We start from the raw sequence: 18,838 nt of genomic DNA, 5'->3' as shown, positions 1-18,838 counted from the left end.
ATACACACACACATATACATGCATACACACACACACACACTCATATACATGCATACACACACGCACACTCATATACATGCATACACACACACGCAAACACACACACATATACATGCATACACACACACACACTCATATACATGCATACACACACACACACTCATATACATGCATACACACACACGCAAACACACACACATACACGCATACACACACACATACACGCATACACACACACACATATACATGTATACACACACATGCAAACACACACACACATATACACGTAAACACACACACATATACATGCATACACACACACGCACACGAAGAATTACATGCATACACACACACACACACCCATATACATGCATACACACACACGCAAACACATACTCACACACACATATACACGCAAACAAACACATATACACGCAAACACACACACATATACATGCATACACACACACACACATATACATGCATACCCACACACGCAAACACACACACACATATACACGTAAACACACACACATATACATGCATACCCACACACGCAAACACACACACACATATACACGTAAACACACACACATATACATGCATATACGCACACACACATATACATGCATACCCACACACGCAAACACACACACACATATACACGTAAACACACACACATATACATGCATACCCACACACGCAAACACACACACACATATACACGTAAACACACACACATATACATGCATACACACACAGGCTAACACACACACATACACGCATACACACACACACATATACACGCAAACACACACACATATACATGCAAACACATACATATACACGCATACACATACACACACACGCATACACACAAACATATACACACACACACACACACACATATACATGCATACACACACACACACTCATATACATGCATACACACACACGCAAACACACACACATATACATGCAAACACATACATATACACGCATACACATACACACACACGCATACACACAAACATATACACACACACACACACACACTTATACATGCATACACTTACACACACACACACGCATACACACACACATATACACGCATACACACACACACATATACATGCATACACTTACACACACACGCATACACACACACATATACATGCATACACACACACACACTCATATACATGCATACACACACACGCAAACACACACACATATACATGCAAACACATACATATACACGCATACACATACACACACACGCATACACACAAACATATACACACACACACACACACTTATACATGCATACACTTACACACACACACACGCATACACACACACATATACACGCATACACACACACACACACACATATACATGCATACACTTACACACACACGCATACACACACACATATACACGCATACACACACACGCGTACACACATACGCACACATGCTGTTTGACATCATTATTGTCATCATCATTATCTAAAGCCGCTTCTGTCACTTCAGGGAGATTTAATCTATCTCTCTCTCTCTCTCTGTGTGTGTGTTTGAGATTTAAGAGGAAAACATTGTGTCTGTCATGAGCGGGACAGGAAGTGTTGGTCCATTAGTGTAATTCTTGAGGTTCTGAGGGGTCGTGAGGCGCTCTCATCTCAAATCAAATCAAAGTCCATCAATGCAACATTACAGATAGACACAAGACGACAAAAGCATTCTAATGACTTTCAATACGTCACAGCAGGAGGAAATGCTTTAATTAAAATAGATTTCAGTCTTTTGATATAAAATCTCATTGCCAAAGCTTTTGTCTCAGTGTCCATTAGCAGAAGAATAGAGTCGCTGCTGATGCTGAGAGCTCAAATCACTTTTACTGTAACACACACTGCCATCCGCTTACTGGAGTAACGTGAAGAATTCACCCGCTTCACATCAGACCCCTTTACTCTTCTGGTATAAACACTGCAGGCATCAGAACATGTGAACACGTGAGGAACAGAAGTAAACTTCATGAGAGCGGATCGTCTGATGATAAATGAAACGTGTAGAAGAACCGTCATGTGATGTGTTTATAGTTCACCGGCGTGTGTCTCTTACCCGGTGGCATCCACGGATCCAGTGAAGGTTTTTCACTGGTGTCAAACTGTTCCCAGTCCAGATCATCATCTCGGCCTTGTGTGTAACCGCAGGATGAGAAGGGTTTCTCGAAGTCACAATTGCCTGTAACACAAGAACACACATTTATATTGACTTGGTGTTTCCTCCGGCTGGAAACGATCCCCATGCCCGCCCAAACGCCTCCTCTTCTCTCCTCCTCTCTAATGCAATGTGCCAAACAACAGACACGAAGTGAGAGAGAGAGATTCCCGCACAACATATATTACAGTCATTAGCTCCACCGCGTGCCAATTTCACAACGACACAAATGAAGCGTCCAAACTCTATCATAGTTAAACGGCAGAGCGGCGGGCATAAATGTCATTCATTTGGAATCTGCGTGTGACCAGACGTCCCCCTTAAATCACCATTGGTTACTTCTCATTTATCCTAATTTTCCTCGCGGGACATGAGACCAGCAGATGCTCAACCACAACCAGAATATTCCACACACACACACACGTGAAGAGTCAATGAGAGTATTAATAACACTGAAAGGTTTACACTGCATCCAAACGCACAAACATCTGACAGCTCTGAACAGAACACATGAAGTCTCATCTGAAACAAGGCCAAACGGAGCTCGAGTCCAGCAGATGCACTGTCAACGTCTGAGCGATGGAGAGAAGTAAACACAAACAAACATGTGTAAATGTCACTCATCAGTTCTGTGTTCTCCAGACAAAATAACGTGAGAGAGATGAATACCACAACCTGTCTTGTGTTAGAACACACACACATGCACACGCATGCATGCACATACACACGCGCACACAAACACACACACACACACACACATACATACATTTGGAGACTTGTGTCAGGGCTTAATGGAAGGGTGTCGTGGACATTACTAGTTAAGAGGAACTATGAAAACAAAAACAAGTTCTGTTCACAGGACCGATAAAACATCAATCACAGCACTTCACACATAAAAAGAGAGAGAAAGAAGGGAAGAGATCATCAGGCAGATGAGAAAGAAGCTCTCGCTCTGCCCGAGATCTTATATTCAGAGAATGTTGGTAAAAGTGTTCTCCATCAGTCTCTTCTTTCATTCTGTGCTAAAAGGATTGTTTGAAATGTGATGTGCGGTGTCGGCCCGTGTGGGTGGATATAACTCTCTCATCACGAGTCTTTACGGCACGGCTCACACGCTGAACCACAACACACCGGGGACGTGAAGCCGCTTATCTCGCTGCTTAATATGTGAAGTCATACATCATACAGACAAATGCAAATCAAAACGCCGCGACAACCACCGACGCGCCGCGTCTACCGAGACGCCGCTCCACGCATCGCTAATCTCTCACATCTTTTCAAAAGCTCACTTACACCAGGTGCTCGGAGACGCAGCGCGGCACGAGAGACCCTCGCCGGGTGTTAGCAAACACAGATTTAATGTGGGACCATTGATCTTGTGTTTGCACTTTACAAACGTGTGTTTGTTTCCAGAAATGTGTGGCTCGACCCGAGGGTCATGCCACCTGAATTTATTTCAATTCAGCACAATTGTTTTGCAGTTACTGCCTCTTAACACACGACAGACGCTCGGCATACACAAACACACACACACACACACACAATGTTTGATACTCAAATGAATGTTTGGAGACTTACATTCATAGATTTAAAGGTAAATTGATATGAATCTGTAGATTACGATCTGCTTTTGAGGGGTTGAACTTCATACCTGCTTGTTTCTAATAAATCACAGAAATTCATCAGCACTTCGTAAAGAGTTGTGCCAATTGGATTTGTGTAAACAAATAAAAGCTTAAAACAATAACCACATCATCATCTGCTAACCAGACACAATGAAACAACAACGATTAACAAACAGTCACAGTGTTTCGTGTTTGACGGAGACAGAAAAATCATTCTTATACCTCAGTGAGTGAATCTTAAACTGGATGTTTGGCACAATCAGACATTCACATCATCTCCTTGAGTCGAGAAGAATGATAAATGATGTTAATGGATGACACAGACGGGGACAATAAAAGCTCATGTCAAGGTTCTTATTTTCATTTCACACGGCTGCTAAAAGCGTGTTTGTCATGTTCACATTCACTTCATTAATATTCAGCTCAACACGTGTGTGTGTGTGTGTGTGTATATTGATTGATTGATCACATTTGAAGCATGGGGGGGCTGGGGGGGTCTTCTCTCTGGCGGTCTCATATGATTATTTAGCAGAAAACACTGAATTGCACCTTTGCACAGGTGTCTCAAACTCAATCTCTGTGCAGCGACGTGTGCGTGTGTTTTAGTAGACGATGTTCCTTTTGTCCTTGAATTGAATGCTAATAAATTATTTCAGCATTTAACAGCGGGAAGCCAAACACCCTCGACCGCCTGATTCCTGAAAATCAAAACAGAAGTGAGGAGAACAATCTTGCATTCAAATGATTCTGTTTCTATCTGCTCACGTTTAATTCAGATGGATTTCAACACACCACGCAAACTTAAATACAACAAACTACAACTTTCACCAGGATTGATTTCCCACTGAACACTGCAGTACTTCTGCAACATCTAATGTGAATTTGGCAGATGCTTTTATTTAAAGTGACTTCATGTTTGTGCTGCTAACAAAATTCCTGACAAAAATAAACCATGCTAAATTTTAAAGTCCCAGTGAAATTAAAAAAAACAATGGCTGTTTTTCATGAAATATTGTAGTTTATCAATGTGGGTCATTCTCTTTTTAAAATTTGTTTGCCCTCATTGTCTTCAGTTAAAATCTGAAAATACACTTCCGTCATGTAATGACTAGACGGCGTGGGCGGAGCATCCGTTAACTCCTCCCTTTCAACCATCAGTCTGCTGCCAGTTACATTTTAAAATGCAACGGCTGTTTTGACACATCCAATCAAATCGCAGAGAAAGACGAAATCCACTCGTCCAAATACGGAAGTAAAACGATCGCAACTTCCGGTTCACGTGGACTTTAAAAGTCAAACATTGATAACTTCAACTTGACCACAGCTTTACCACTGTAACTGTGAGTTAATCATGGTATTTATAGTAAACCTTTTTGGTTTGAAATCTTCCAAAAAAACACTACACATTCAGTGAAAGCATGGTGAATTTTTGGAACGCTCTACAAATGCAATTATGAGAAATGGCTGAAAGTGTTTACCGTTAATGTGTTTTGGATAAGAGAGTCATGGAAGTAACGGCAGTGATACAACACGTAGTACAGCAGCGCTCACACCCGCTGTATTACATTAACTGTGAGGATAAACACAACAGACAAGACTAATCATTGACAAGCTCAAGCTCATACAGTAAACGTCTCACACGTTCTCAAAGCGTTCACCCCCCATCTCTCTCTCTGTGTGTGTGTGTGTGAGAGCACACAATGGTTTTTATAAGCGCCTCACACAGATCTATCCATCTTTTTAGCACCGCCAGCCAGGGGCGAGAATCGATACGACGCCCCTCGATACAGAAGCCAATTTCTCCTAAAGATTTTCCAGTCAGACTTAAAAGGCCTTTTGTTATTGCAGCAGGAACAAAAGTAAACTTTCAACATTAGAAGATGCAGGAAAGAAGTTCACAGACACACAAACACAAGAGACCTCCCAACAACTTAAACACACACACACACACCAAACACTCATTTTACTACAATACCACAGTTTTATTATGGTCTCACCACAATAATTATACTTTAAGTCACTACACTTCTATAGTAAAACCCTTTTCAAGTCGAATTATATGAGTCTAGTTTTAATTCAATCATTTTATAGGGATGCACGATAATGATCAGCCATATCGGTATCGGGCGATAATATAAACGAAGCTGTAATATATTACAGCCTATAAATCATCTCCTCTGGTTAAACTTCTTCAGCTGCACGCCGCTCCCAGTTCAAATCCAGTACTGGGGATATAATCATATTAACAATATCGTGTAATATCTCACATGACTGTATGAAACGATAGGTCTTGAAACATGAGAATGATAGAAAGAATATCCATCTGGTGTAATGATTTTAGGTTATAAAAGGGATATTTAAGTCATGTGACCCGTCTCATATAACTCACACCTCAACAGTTATGAGTAGAGGATCAAGAAAAGAGGACGATTCATTTTAAATATCGCAATAAACACTGAACCATGGACGGTATACCGTGGTATTACCATACAGTGAGATTTTGATATTGTTACATCCCTATCCAGCACAGTTCTGTCTTTCTGTCGTGATCATTCACTTACTGATGTTAGGAAAACATTATTGATGTAGATACAGTATATAGATATTTATGAAAAGCATATTGTGTGAATCAGACTGCTGTCTGATCTGTTAGACTCGTGGTTATTAAGAACACTTCTCTGGGTTTGCTCGGGAAGAACATCTTTCATTTGTTTATTAAACAAACATTATACCAGAAAAGTTTCAAAGTTAAAGAATGTTTAACTAATGTAAAGTAGACTTGAAACATGATTTTCAGGGGAAAAGAGAACTAACGGTGGCCTTGTTTTCTGGAGACAATGTTTTCAAATAAAACCACTTTCTGCCTTTCAGTCTTAATGAATTTTATATTACTATTTATATACTGTAAATCGGCCAATATATCAGCTATCGGCTTCCCATGTTAAAGAATTATTAGTTATGGGCCATATTTGACATATCGGTGCATCCCTAGTTTTTTACTAGTAATTTCAGAAGCACATTTCTTAACACGTCAATACATATTCCTGATCTGACGGCACAAGCGTGTGTGTGTGTGTGTCAGTGTGAATCAATACAGCCATGAAGAGCACTAGAAGAGAAAATAATGAGAGGGATGATGAGATGACCGGACTGAAGGTCAAAGCCGTCCAATTACAGCAAATTAATGTCCCTGTTAAAACTGTCATTAAAATATCATTATATCACCCACACGGATTCAATACAAACCTCACACACACACGAGACCGGTCAGACGGCAACAGAAATAGCAGAAACCCAGAATGCACTGCGGCGAGCTCAGAGGAAAATAAATCCATGATGCTGAAGTAAACAGAGTTCACAGAATACTGACCGTCAACAATCTATATAAAGATTGACGACTGTGTCCCATAAATCCTGTGTGCTTTCATGCTTATTAGTGTGTTAGTTATGATATTCATCATCTTTAGTAAGGATGTGCCCTCAGTAGGCAGCTGTCTATGTAGGGAGTCTACAGTTAACGCTTGTATCAGTCATGACTACTCAGCATTCTCAGTTTCTCTGAAATGGCCGGTCAGACGACCGGAGGAATTTAAAGCTCTCAGGGGTGCCTCTCGCTCCTCCATCAGGAGGTTTATATACTGGAGAGGATTTGACCAATCAATCGCTGTATCATCATCAATCAAGCGGCCGCTCTGCCTGACATCGATTGGACAGTGAAATAGAGCAGTCGGCTCGCAGGTTTGAGCGGATAATTTGTCCCGCTGGTGAAGTCGCACATTTTTCCTTCCGGCTGATAAGAGTCAGAGCAGAGAGAGACGGTCAACATTATCTGCTTGAAGCACTTAAAATACAACACCAAGTGACGTGAAGTGAACATGACCACAGGCTAGTGTAATCAACTTAACTCACTAGAGCCGTTTAACATGAGTGTGTTCACTTTGACAAATCAATTACACAAAACAGAACACAAATGCCTTTAATTCAATTCAAATCCAAACTAAAAACTTAATGAACAATTAATACAAAAAATATCACCAGAGAAACGAGTTGTAATGTGTGTGTGCATGTGTTCTTAAATGTGACTCACTTCCACAAATCAACAGCTAAATAAATGACTGATTATACACAATCATATCATATAAAAAATACTTAATTTCATTAGTGTTCTGCGCTCATTTCATTTGTGATTTTCTATGTAATAGGAATATCACATCATTTGTGTCATGGCAGCTCTCGCATGGTAGTGTACATGACACATAAATGTATTTGGACTTGCTGCAAAACTCGCAATTTCAGATAAAGGCTCTCTTTTCTACTTATAAAACAATTTAATCTACAACTTAGACGGCACGAGGGAAGTTAATGAACATCAATCGGGTGTTTGAATATGCATGTGCTTGTTTCTCCTAACAAATCTGTCTGAGCTCGTGATAAGTTCTACAAATCGGGCGTAACGGGCGCCTTTTCGGTCGAAAATCTATTGGTTCGTTGACGGTCGGATATCTTTATGGGCTGCTAAAATGCCCTTCAAACGTTTGTATATTAATTGAAATTGTTCTTAGTAACAAATGTGTAAGTATAAGTATCCAAAAAAATCTTAATTACAGTAACGTGAGTAGTTGTAATTCCTTACTTCCACCCTGGGCGTAAAGGATCACAAGGTGGAGTTGGGGAAGGAGGAGGGTTTCTAAAGCGCGTTGCACTGCTACGACAATCACTATCCAGGATTTAAACTTTGAGCAGCAAGCTCATTGGCTGCTGACACGTAAGGAACCAATCAGCTGCGGCGTGTGGTAAAGTTATTGTCAGATTGGGTGAAGGGCCGTTCACATTATAACGATAACTATAAAGATAGTGATAACTATAGCTATATTTGCGTCCACACCAGCGGACGATACCAATAGCGTTATGTTTATTTGAAGCCTGCGTGCTGCAGTGTTCTCGCTCACTAAAATAAATGTAGATTACCTGCCGATGCTTTATTGTTATAGTTATGGTGTGAACCCCGTTATTCTCCTGAATTAAGAACGATTTTTAAACCGAATTTTTTTTATAGTTAACGTTATAAATTAGAGTTTTATGCCAGAACTTTCTAAGTCATTTAATTTAATAACATCATTTTTTTAAACATGACTGGCAGCTGTACACATGTGTGTGAGCCTGAAGAGCGAGAGTGATGTCGAACAAACACAAATTAAGTAGTTTCCGTCAGCGCCAATGAATTTCATAAACGGGGAATCTGTCTTTCACATTGTTTTACATCCACACAATATTCCACAAAAAAGCTGACGCTCCATTTCAGAGCGCTGTCATTTGAAAAATGGAGAGAAAATTGCAACAATTTTTCAAAAAGAGAAGATGTGATGCTTTGCTGCGGCTTTGGTTAAGTGGACAATCTGATGGAGACGATTCAGCAGTCGTCTGCTCATCTCTCTCTCTCTCTCTCTCTCTCTCAGCACAGCCTCTGAATGTTGATGCTCTCCCGTGACCCCCCTGTCCTCTCCTCATGTGAACGCATGAGCGCCGATCTCACCCCGCGGGTCACATGCACCGGTGCAGCTTCAATTTGGACAAAAGAAAACAAGCAGGAGGGGCGATCAAATGTTTCCTGAGCCGAACAGAGAGACGGACGCAGAGATCTTAGAAAACGTCCACAATCACCAGATTATTCATCAAAAGTGTGACATGATAACTATGTTTATCTTGAATCCAGCTCTCTGGCGAGTGTCACTTTTTGTTTTATGGATGGTTTATATAAATGAGTGTTGAGCGTCTGAGCTGCTAATGGCCGTGTGTTTATCTGGATGTGAATTGATTTTCTACAGAGGGGTTTGTTCGATAGCGTTTCACTCCTCCACATTTGTCTGAGCTCAACGACCACCCGGCCCGTTCCCTCCTTTACAAACATCCCATCATCCTCCGGGGAAAAGCAGAGACACTTCCAACTTAACTACATTTATCAACAGAGACACGAGAGCTGTACAGTATGTGTGGACTACACCAAGACCTTCTAATATACTTGAAAGAACTGACATTCATTCTTAAACGCTGTGTAACCTTCCCTGTGATCAATATTTATAAAGCACAATATATTGGTAACACTTAACAATAAGGTGCGATTAGCTAACATTAGCAAACAATGAACAATGTTCTGCATTTTTAAATCCTTGTCAATGTTAGTTCATGTCGATGATACAGTTAACAAATAGCACCCTATTGTAGACTGTTACCATATTAAATGCTGAAACAAAAACACTGTTACCAGACTTTTTCTCCAATAAGACATGAGAGTCATTCTGCAGTTTCTTCAACAGATATACAGAAGAGGTCAAATAAAGCCCTAAACACCACATTGTCCTCCTTTTGAAATGATTGCCGTGAGGTTGTGTTTTCATAGAACTTCTTCAACATTAGATAACCTACTTTAATCTGCCCGGAAACACTTAGAAACAACAACTCTTCACACCATCTCGATAAGTTGAATTGTAAATGTAGACGGGCAGAAATGAGACTACAGAGAGTTGATGTTCAGCACAGAGACTCATTACGTTTGATCAGCGCAATAAACAAGACCATTAACACGCCTTGTTGTTTTTAAGATCTGTAACAAATTCTGTTGTTTTTTGCTCCCGTTGCCGCAATGTGAAGAGAAATTGAATAATTCAAGGTTGAGCATCCGGCTTCACACTTTAGAGGATTCAGAAATGATGGGGTAGAAAATGAAAAGGTGGTATAATCTATCAGGAACGAACGAGGCAGAAATCTTGTTATCTCTTCGACTGAGTGGAACCCAATACAGCGTATTCCAGAAACATCCCCGAGTCCATTTTGATTCATTCCACCGACCTGAGACAAATGTTCATTTAGTTCACATCATCACGTGTTTACACATTCAGAGGATGACTGAAATACATCTAGTTAAGAACACGAGCGATGCTGTTGCCAGGGTGTTGCTAAGCAATTTGTTTAGAGTGATGCTAGGTAACAGCTGGGATGTATGTCCTCGAGAGCTTGTTAGGTGACAGGTGACTGACCCCAAACACTGCTAATGACTCATCCATCAGGTTCATTGAATAAATGTCTCGTTTTGATTCATTGTGTTCACAGAAAGCGTTGAGGCATTTTTGACATGTGCTCATGCTGAAAAACTTTTGAGCCATTTTCTGCATTACTACGTTTTTTAAAAAGCTACTTTGCAACAGTGCCAAATCAATACAGAAATAAATTTGAATTGAATCTGAAAGAAGGCCAACCCTGAATCTGTGCGGTTTTCTCACAATACTCAAGTTCAAAACATACAGCTGATTAATCGCTCACATTGATTGTTGACGTTATGAATCGTTTTAATATCAACAAGCGCTAACCAGCACTAACAACATTCAGGGACCTATCATGCACCCGGCGCAATGTGGCGCAACGCAAGTGTTTTTGCTAAAGCGCTCGTACATTCTGCTTATTACACACAGAGATAATGACAAAAATTTATACAAATGGATTACAATGTAAAAGATTATTATTGTGGACATAAAGATAGAGCCCTGCACGGGCCTTAAATCCATCCCTAGCCCTGCCCGACAAGCTTATCAGTATTCTTGGCCCGAGCCCGCTTAGAGCATCATTTTTTATTGTTATATCCCATTACAAGCCAATACTACTGTTGCAGCCACTAAAATACTTTCCTTTTTTGTTTTTTAATGCCAAAGTAGTTATATGCAAAACATGCAAAAGTAGTTATATGCAAAACAACCTCCTGGACAGCAATCAGTCTGGGTTCAAGACCGGTCATTCCACAGAGACCGCACTGCTCTCAGTCATCGAAGCCCTGAGACTGGCAAAAGCATCATCCATGTCTTCTGTGCTCATCCTACTGGATCTGTCTGCTGCCTTTGACACTGTCAATCATCACATCCTCCTGGCTTCTCTCAGTGCTATGGGTGTCTCTGGAATGGCGTTGCAATGGTTTGAGTCCTACCTCTCGGGTAGGTCATTCAGAGTATCCTGGAGAGATGAGGTCTCCGCGTCCCAACAGCTCAACACGGGGGTGCCACAGGGCTCAGTGCTTGGACCGCTACTCTTCTCCATTTACATGACATCCCTCGGCTCGGTCATTCAGAAGCATGGCTTCTCCTATCACTGCTATGCGGACGACACACAACTCTACTTGTCATTTCAACCGGACGATCCGACGGTCGCTGCTCGCATCGCGGCATGCCTTAGTGACATCTCGCTTTGGATGAAGGATCATCACCTGCAGCTAAACCTTGCAAAAACGGAACTGCTTGTGATCCCGGGCAACCCAAAGTTTCATCACAACCTTGCCATTCAACTAGGCTCATCAACGATTACACCGTCCAGCACAGCCAGAAACCTGGGAGTGGTAATCGATGATCGGCTTAACCTCACAAGTCATGTTGCCAGCACCACCCGGTCCTGTAGATTCATCCTCTACAACATTAGGAAAATTAGACCATTCCTATCGGAGCACTCTACGCAAGTCCTAGTCCAGGCTCTTGTCCTGTCCAAACTGGATTATTGCAATGCGCTTCTGGCTGGACTTCCTGCTTGCACAATCAAACCTCTCCAGATGATCCAGAATGCGGCGGCAAGAGTGGTCTTCAATGAACAGAAGAGATTGCATGTAACTCCGCTCTTCATCAGGTTACGCTGGCTCCCTGTTGCCGCCCGCATAAAGTTCAAGGCTTTGCTCCTGGCCTACAAGACCAACACCGGATCTGCACCATCCTATCTCCACTCGCTAATGCAGATCTATGTTCCTGCCAGATCACTGCGGTCTGCAAAGGAACAACGACTAGTGGTACCATCCCAAAAAGGAAAAAAGTCACTCTCCCGTACCTTCACTGGATCTGTTCCACATTGGTGGAATGATCTACCAGCTGCTACAAGATCAGCAGACTCTGTTGCCATCTTTAAAAAACACCTAAAAACGCATCTCTTCCGTCAACACGTTGCTGATTGAGTTTTTCCTAATTCTCTTCCCTTTCCTTCTTAAAAAAAAAAAAAACAAAAAAAAAACAACAAAAAAAACCTTACTAACCTCACTATTCTTAGCTTTTATACTGTGCTAGGCTTTAATGGACTAGTTTGATGCACTTATGTATTTTCGTTGCCTATGTTGTTATAATTGCTTCCAATGTTTCCTCATCTGTAAGTCGCTTTGGATAAAAGCGTCTGCTAAATGACTAAATGTAAATGTAAATATAAATACTATATATATTTTCCTTTAGGTTTGTTTAGAAAGAAATTTGAAGCATATTTCAGGGTCAGGGACACTAAACACGGTGAATAGTGGAAACATCTGCGAATGCGCAGTCTCAACTGCACGCAAGCAGAACGTGTAATGAGTCAGCGTGATCTGTAAACTTGTAAGATGTTTTACATTTACCATCATCAATTTCTCATCGCTTTATGTCTAATATATAAAAAGGCCCGTTGGGCTCAGGCTGAAAGGCAGGGTCCTACATAAAGCAGTCGCACGAGCAGATGTGTTTCCTCTCTGGAGAAGTGTCTGCTCTTAGTATAGCGAATCCTCCATGGCACGAGCACAACTGGCTCTTAAAGGGAATGGAAGATGACACTCTGATTGGTTTATTGCACGTTACGCCCAAAAAACACCCATCACTCATTAAGAGAATCAGGACCACCCGTTTAGATCACGTGCCCGGGCGAGCCGACTGCTTTCCTGCCGTTAAACTAGCAAAAGTGTATTCGGACACACGGTGAGTCCACCTGAGCCGTGCGCTTTAAACCATGAGCTACGATCCTGAAGATAGGGCCTCAATCTCACATTAGCTTACAAAAGGAGAAATGCAGTATTGTTTTAATCCGTCTGTCGTTGGGTTAAATATGGACACTTTCTATGTTACAGATGTTGGGTTTGTTCAGATTTGACCTAACGTGAGTTAAAATGACCCGGTTTAGTTCACACACACACACACACACACACACACACACCTGGTCATCGTGCAAGCGTGATGTGTTTCATATACATGTCAGCTAAACTTTCTGTTCTGAACCGCATCATAAATTATGAACAGCAGCTTTTTTACAGCAGACATATTCCTAAATAATTCAACTTTGATCATTAACACGAGACAATTACTGCGTTCAGACAAAAACATGTTTATTTGATCAAAGTTATGATTGTGGGGTGTTCATGACTTGGTGAATGTTGTTTTTCTTCCGTATGATTTTCCAGCTTGTGTTTTCAGCGTGACGGAAGGAAACATGACAAATAGCGTTCCACACCTGAGTCACTTCATATTTAAAGAGTCGAGTGGCATGAATGAATTAATGTGTCTCAAACAAAGCCAGTCTCCCTCGCCGTCCCTCACGCTCATTAATATTGTGAATTATTCAATCTCGTCGCTCTATAAAGACTTTTGACCTATTTTAACAAACACCATTCCATCAGAACAGCACTTTTCATAAAGCAAATACTTCACTAAAGTTCTCTTACAGCACAATGAAAACCAAATCAAATCATCACCGATCAACAAAAAAGACTTTTGTGTTGCTTCACTGTACAAATATAACACAAATCAACAAATGTTCATTTTCACTCTTACTATTGTAAAATTGTAGTTGCCACGTTTTCGATGTATTGTTTGCCATTTAACCAGAATTTTACTACAAACCCCATGGTTAAACTATGATCACTGTGGTAAAAGCATGGTTATTTTTTAACTAGGGTAACCATGATTTTTATATGTATTTGTAGTAAAAGCATTTTCAGAAGAGACAGCCTCAACCAGCGGGTGTCACGGCTTCAATTCTCTTGAAAGTCAAGATGTCTGTGGGATGAACTGAAGTTATTTGGTGTAAGAATCTCCGGAGGATGTTTTAATGACAATTCACAAACTTATATTTGTGTCATACTGTTTTAAAAACACACAGCTGCAACTTATGAGAAACACAAAGAAAAAAGTAAAGAAATCAACAGGCTCAACACATCTCTAAACGTTGCGTCAAATGATAATCATAGTAAACTGTGAGAAGGTTTTGCATAGAGAAAGCACCTCCCTCTGTTTAAATAGCTGATTGTGAATATTATCCATCTGTTGAGAGCACTGAAGAGTGAGTATTGAATGATGTGAGGTTTTCTGCTATAGACACATCCAGATGTTTAATAACATCCAATTCATCACTGGAGATTCTTCATTCATCCAACGAAAATCACACATCGGAAAATCTATATTATACTCTTAAGGCCGTTGCACAAATGAGTCTGATATTTGCGTATACACTTTCTGCATGTTCAAAAATAAATACTACCGCACGTTGTGTCAAACGCCTCCGATATTTTCACCTGTCATACAAAATTCAGACTGGGTTTGTGTGTGTGTGTGTGTGTGTGCATGCGTGCTTGTCTGTGCGTGTGTGCTTGTCTGTGCATGTGTGCATGCGTGTGTGTGTGTGTGTGTGTGTGTGTGTGTGTGTGTGTGTGTGTGTGTGCGTGTGCATGCGTGCTTATCTGTGTGTGTGTGCTTGTCTGTGTGTGTGTGCTTGTCTGTGCGTGTGTGCATGCGTGCTTGTCTGTGTGTGTGTGGTTGTCTGTGCATGCGTGCTTGTCTGTGCGTGTGTGCATGCGTGTGTTTGTGTGTGCATGGGTGCATGTGTGCTTGTCTGTGTGTGCGTGTGCATGCGGGCTTGTCTGTGCGTGTGTACAAGCGTGCTTGTCTGTGCGTGTGTGCACGTGTGCTTGTCTGTGTGCGTGTGCACGTGTGCTTGTCTGTGTCTCCGTGTGCATTTGTGCGTGCGTGAATGTGTGTGCATGCGTGAGTGCCTGTCGGTGCATGTGTGTGTGTGAAACAGAATGTCTGTTTACTGCATTACAGCAACACAAGCGCATGCACATCTTTACTCTAAATTCTAATATTTTATTAAATGTGGATTAAAAGAGTTTTAAATGAACATCGGTGTTGAAGAGAAGGAAACAACTTGGCAAACAAACTTACACACAACATTAAGTTTATAAAAACTAAATATCCCAAATAACAGATGAAACTGTAGTCAATGTTTGTTTTATTTAATCTGAGCTTTTTAGTAACCCTGTCTCCTGAGTCTGACACACTGTTGTTCTGAATTTCCCCCAAATCATTGTGTCCAATAAATATCTTAAAGCTTGATTTTCTGATGATTTATCAAACCTGAATGATATTTAAAGGCAAATATTGAGCGAAAATGACCATCCGGACATGACTTTTGGCCACTGCTGTACACACAAACACGCACAAACGCGTCCAAGCATTTGATTAATAATGTGTGTAGTCTCAGAGTAACAGCTCTATTATTTAACACAGCATATGTTCATTAAAACTCACTCATGCCCAACTTCACAAATCCCCCACAGCTCCACCAATGACTGACTGAAACTCTCTGACTTCCATAAGCCGAACAAGCACAAACATCCCAGAATAAAATACACATGAATTTATTAATGTGTCAAAGGCGTTTTTCTGCTCCGGAGGGTGACGCCACACATCTATCAACCAACAAACCTTCTGTTACGCAGCTTATACCGCGGTAAATCACTCAACGGGGCTACTTTACCCTCCATAAAAACAGAATAATGTCACAAAAGCTCCATGAAATGAGTCCATGACCTGTGAGTTCCTGATATCAAGAACGTAAACTGACGCTCTGAAGGTCTTTCAGCACACAACAAACAACAGGAAAAGTGACATCACAGAGGTCTGAAAGGTCAAGAGTAAATCATGCCTTTATTTTAGTATCTGATCAGAAAACCTCATCTCTGTCTATGAAGCGTGCGCTTTCATTATGATCTCCTGGTCTAGTCCTCACACAAAGCTTTTGTATTGTGTGTCATGATGGTTAACCGAAGCACCAATGTCTGATCAATGACTCTCTCGCCCGTGAAGACACGGACGCACACGTTGAATTTTTTTACCTCCGCCGATGGCTTCGTTAATCCCTGCCACTCACGATTTAATGGAAATCTCTGAGGCTCTCCGCCCCACCCCACAGCACCTTATCATTTAATTGGCTGGAGTGTTGAGGGACCTCGCCGCCTCCATGACGTCTGTGTATTCAAAGCTGTTTACCTGAAACCAATGGGGTCGCACAAAAGACGGAGAGAGAGAGAGAAAGAGGGGAGCAGTGGCCCGCCAGCATTGAGTGGCGCTCGATGGCATAACAGCCTCTATTCTCTTCGCTCTATTCAACACCACACGACCGAAAACACACACACACACAATAACATTCCCATAAATGGAGACCTCCGAGCACAAGGCGAACAGAAAGACACACAACGCTGATAAGAGCAGACGGACACGCGTGTGTCTCACTGGAAAGAGAGAAAGAAGCAGGACCACACAGATCTGTACAAATAAATCAAACACATGTAGATATAAAATCCTAGACTTTCTGTCTCACAGACCTGTCTCACTCAGTATTGCTGATGCACAACATCAACACAACATCAACACAATCAACCGTGTCCGTGTCCACCGAAGCTCTGCCGGCGTACGATGTGTGATTTCAATCGATTCCAACGGAAACGCCACGTTTTTTGAAAACGGCAGCAGCTGGTGTTCTTTTGCTCAGCGTATCATAGGAACCAACGCAACTCTGCTTGGCAAAAAACGCTGTTCAAACACCCGCAACCAACATTTTCCGCCGCACAAAAGCACCTTGTGGATCTGAAGCCTAATGCCGGGTTCACACGGTACGCAGCTGTCACATGTGTCCAGTTTATTTTCAAAGGGAAACATGTGGTAAGCGGGAACGCAGGCCGCTTCGTTGGGAGCGAAGGCGCAAGCGAAAACTACTTTCACTTTCAACACCGTCCTACAGCTGGTAATAAGAATTCAGTGACACACATTCGGATAACCACACATTCCATGACTTTGTGAAAGCTGTTTTGTGTAACACACATATTGTGTGTGTGCCTCTAAAACACGTCTCCTGGTCAATCTGCTTGTTTTATTATCCCACTTGGGTCCAATATAAAAAAGACAAAACTAACGCTTCTGTCATTTGTGTTATTTAATATAATCGGTCTGATTGAAATAAGGTCAAATGATATATACACTGTCAATGTTCATTTGACCTTTTTTAACACTGGAAATGTTGCTGTGTATCAGTTATATCTGATCTTTTCATTTGTGTTCATCTCATTCTTAAAGAGTTAATGATTTGTGATTTCTAGGGCTCTGGTTTATTGAGTAAAGAATCTTTTATTTGAGAACTGAATACTCAAACATATTAGAACCTCCTATTTAAAGTTTCCAGTTTATCCCAAAAATCGAAGAAATTCATTAAAGAATTGTGTGTGATATTTGTCCTTATGACAGTTCCTATATTGTGTCAATTCTGTAACTCATTTCCAGAAAACACAGAGCATATTTTCTTTCATTCCTGGACAAAGTGCAATTATTCTGGTTTGAAATGTAACATGTCGTTTATAAAAATTGTTATAAAAATATACTTTGTAAACGTTATTCTCAAATGTAATTTTTTAAATCCCCCTCTTTATAGTATTTTAGAATTGTTTGGGACAATATTCAAAAACCCTGTCAAAAGCATATAATACAAAGTTGGAATTTTGTAAGACTTATTCGATAATATAAATGATATTCCTTGTTTTCTATTTATTGTATTGTTGTTTGGTTTATCTTTTATAATTATTTCTTTATAGCCCCTCTTAAAATGTATGCTTTTGAATGTAAACTATATAAAATCTTGTTTTTTAATGTTTTAGTTATACCTTAATAAATCAAATAAAAGCGTTTTTTATCACAGATGAAACCGATGCAATGGAATTTCCACTGCTTTCACATGAAGGTGGTTATGAGGACAATATATCTCACATGTGTGTGTTTTTCCACATAAGCTGTATTTACAGTATATCAGAGCAAGGCAGACGTAACTCGGACACATTTCTAACCGGCATGCATCTTGCGCTGATCCCCGGTGATCGATTCTGCGCAGAATTAACTCAAAATTAATTAG

The 18,838-nt window shown here is 40.8% G+C and overlaps 1 protein-coding gene across 1 annotated transcript in view; it reads right to left on the bottom strand.

The window, feature by feature from the left end:
- The window catches only part of LOC306892465 (receptor-type tyrosine-protein phosphatase mu), a gene marked incomplete at its 5' end in the record, with an annotated part of 122,902 nt that overhangs the window by 80,906 nt on the left and 23,158 nt on the right, over positions 1-18,838 (bottom strand). Inside the window, one exon of the mRNA XM_079453592.1 lies at positions 2,124-2,246. Within this exon, the coding sequence (XP_079309718.1) occupies positions 2,124-2,246 (123 nt within the window). The remainder of the gene's footprint in view (positions 1-2,123; positions 2,247-18,838) is intronic.

The sequence above is a fragment of the Barbatula barbatula genome, assembly GCF_947034865.1.
Source record: "Barbatula barbatula genome assembly, chromosome: 3".
NCBI lineage: Eukaryota > Metazoa > Chordata > Actinopteri > Cypriniformes > Nemacheilidae > Barbatula > Barbatula barbatula.
Note: the sequence above shows the minus strand (reverse complement) of the source record. Positions and strands in the feature narration are given on the sequence as shown.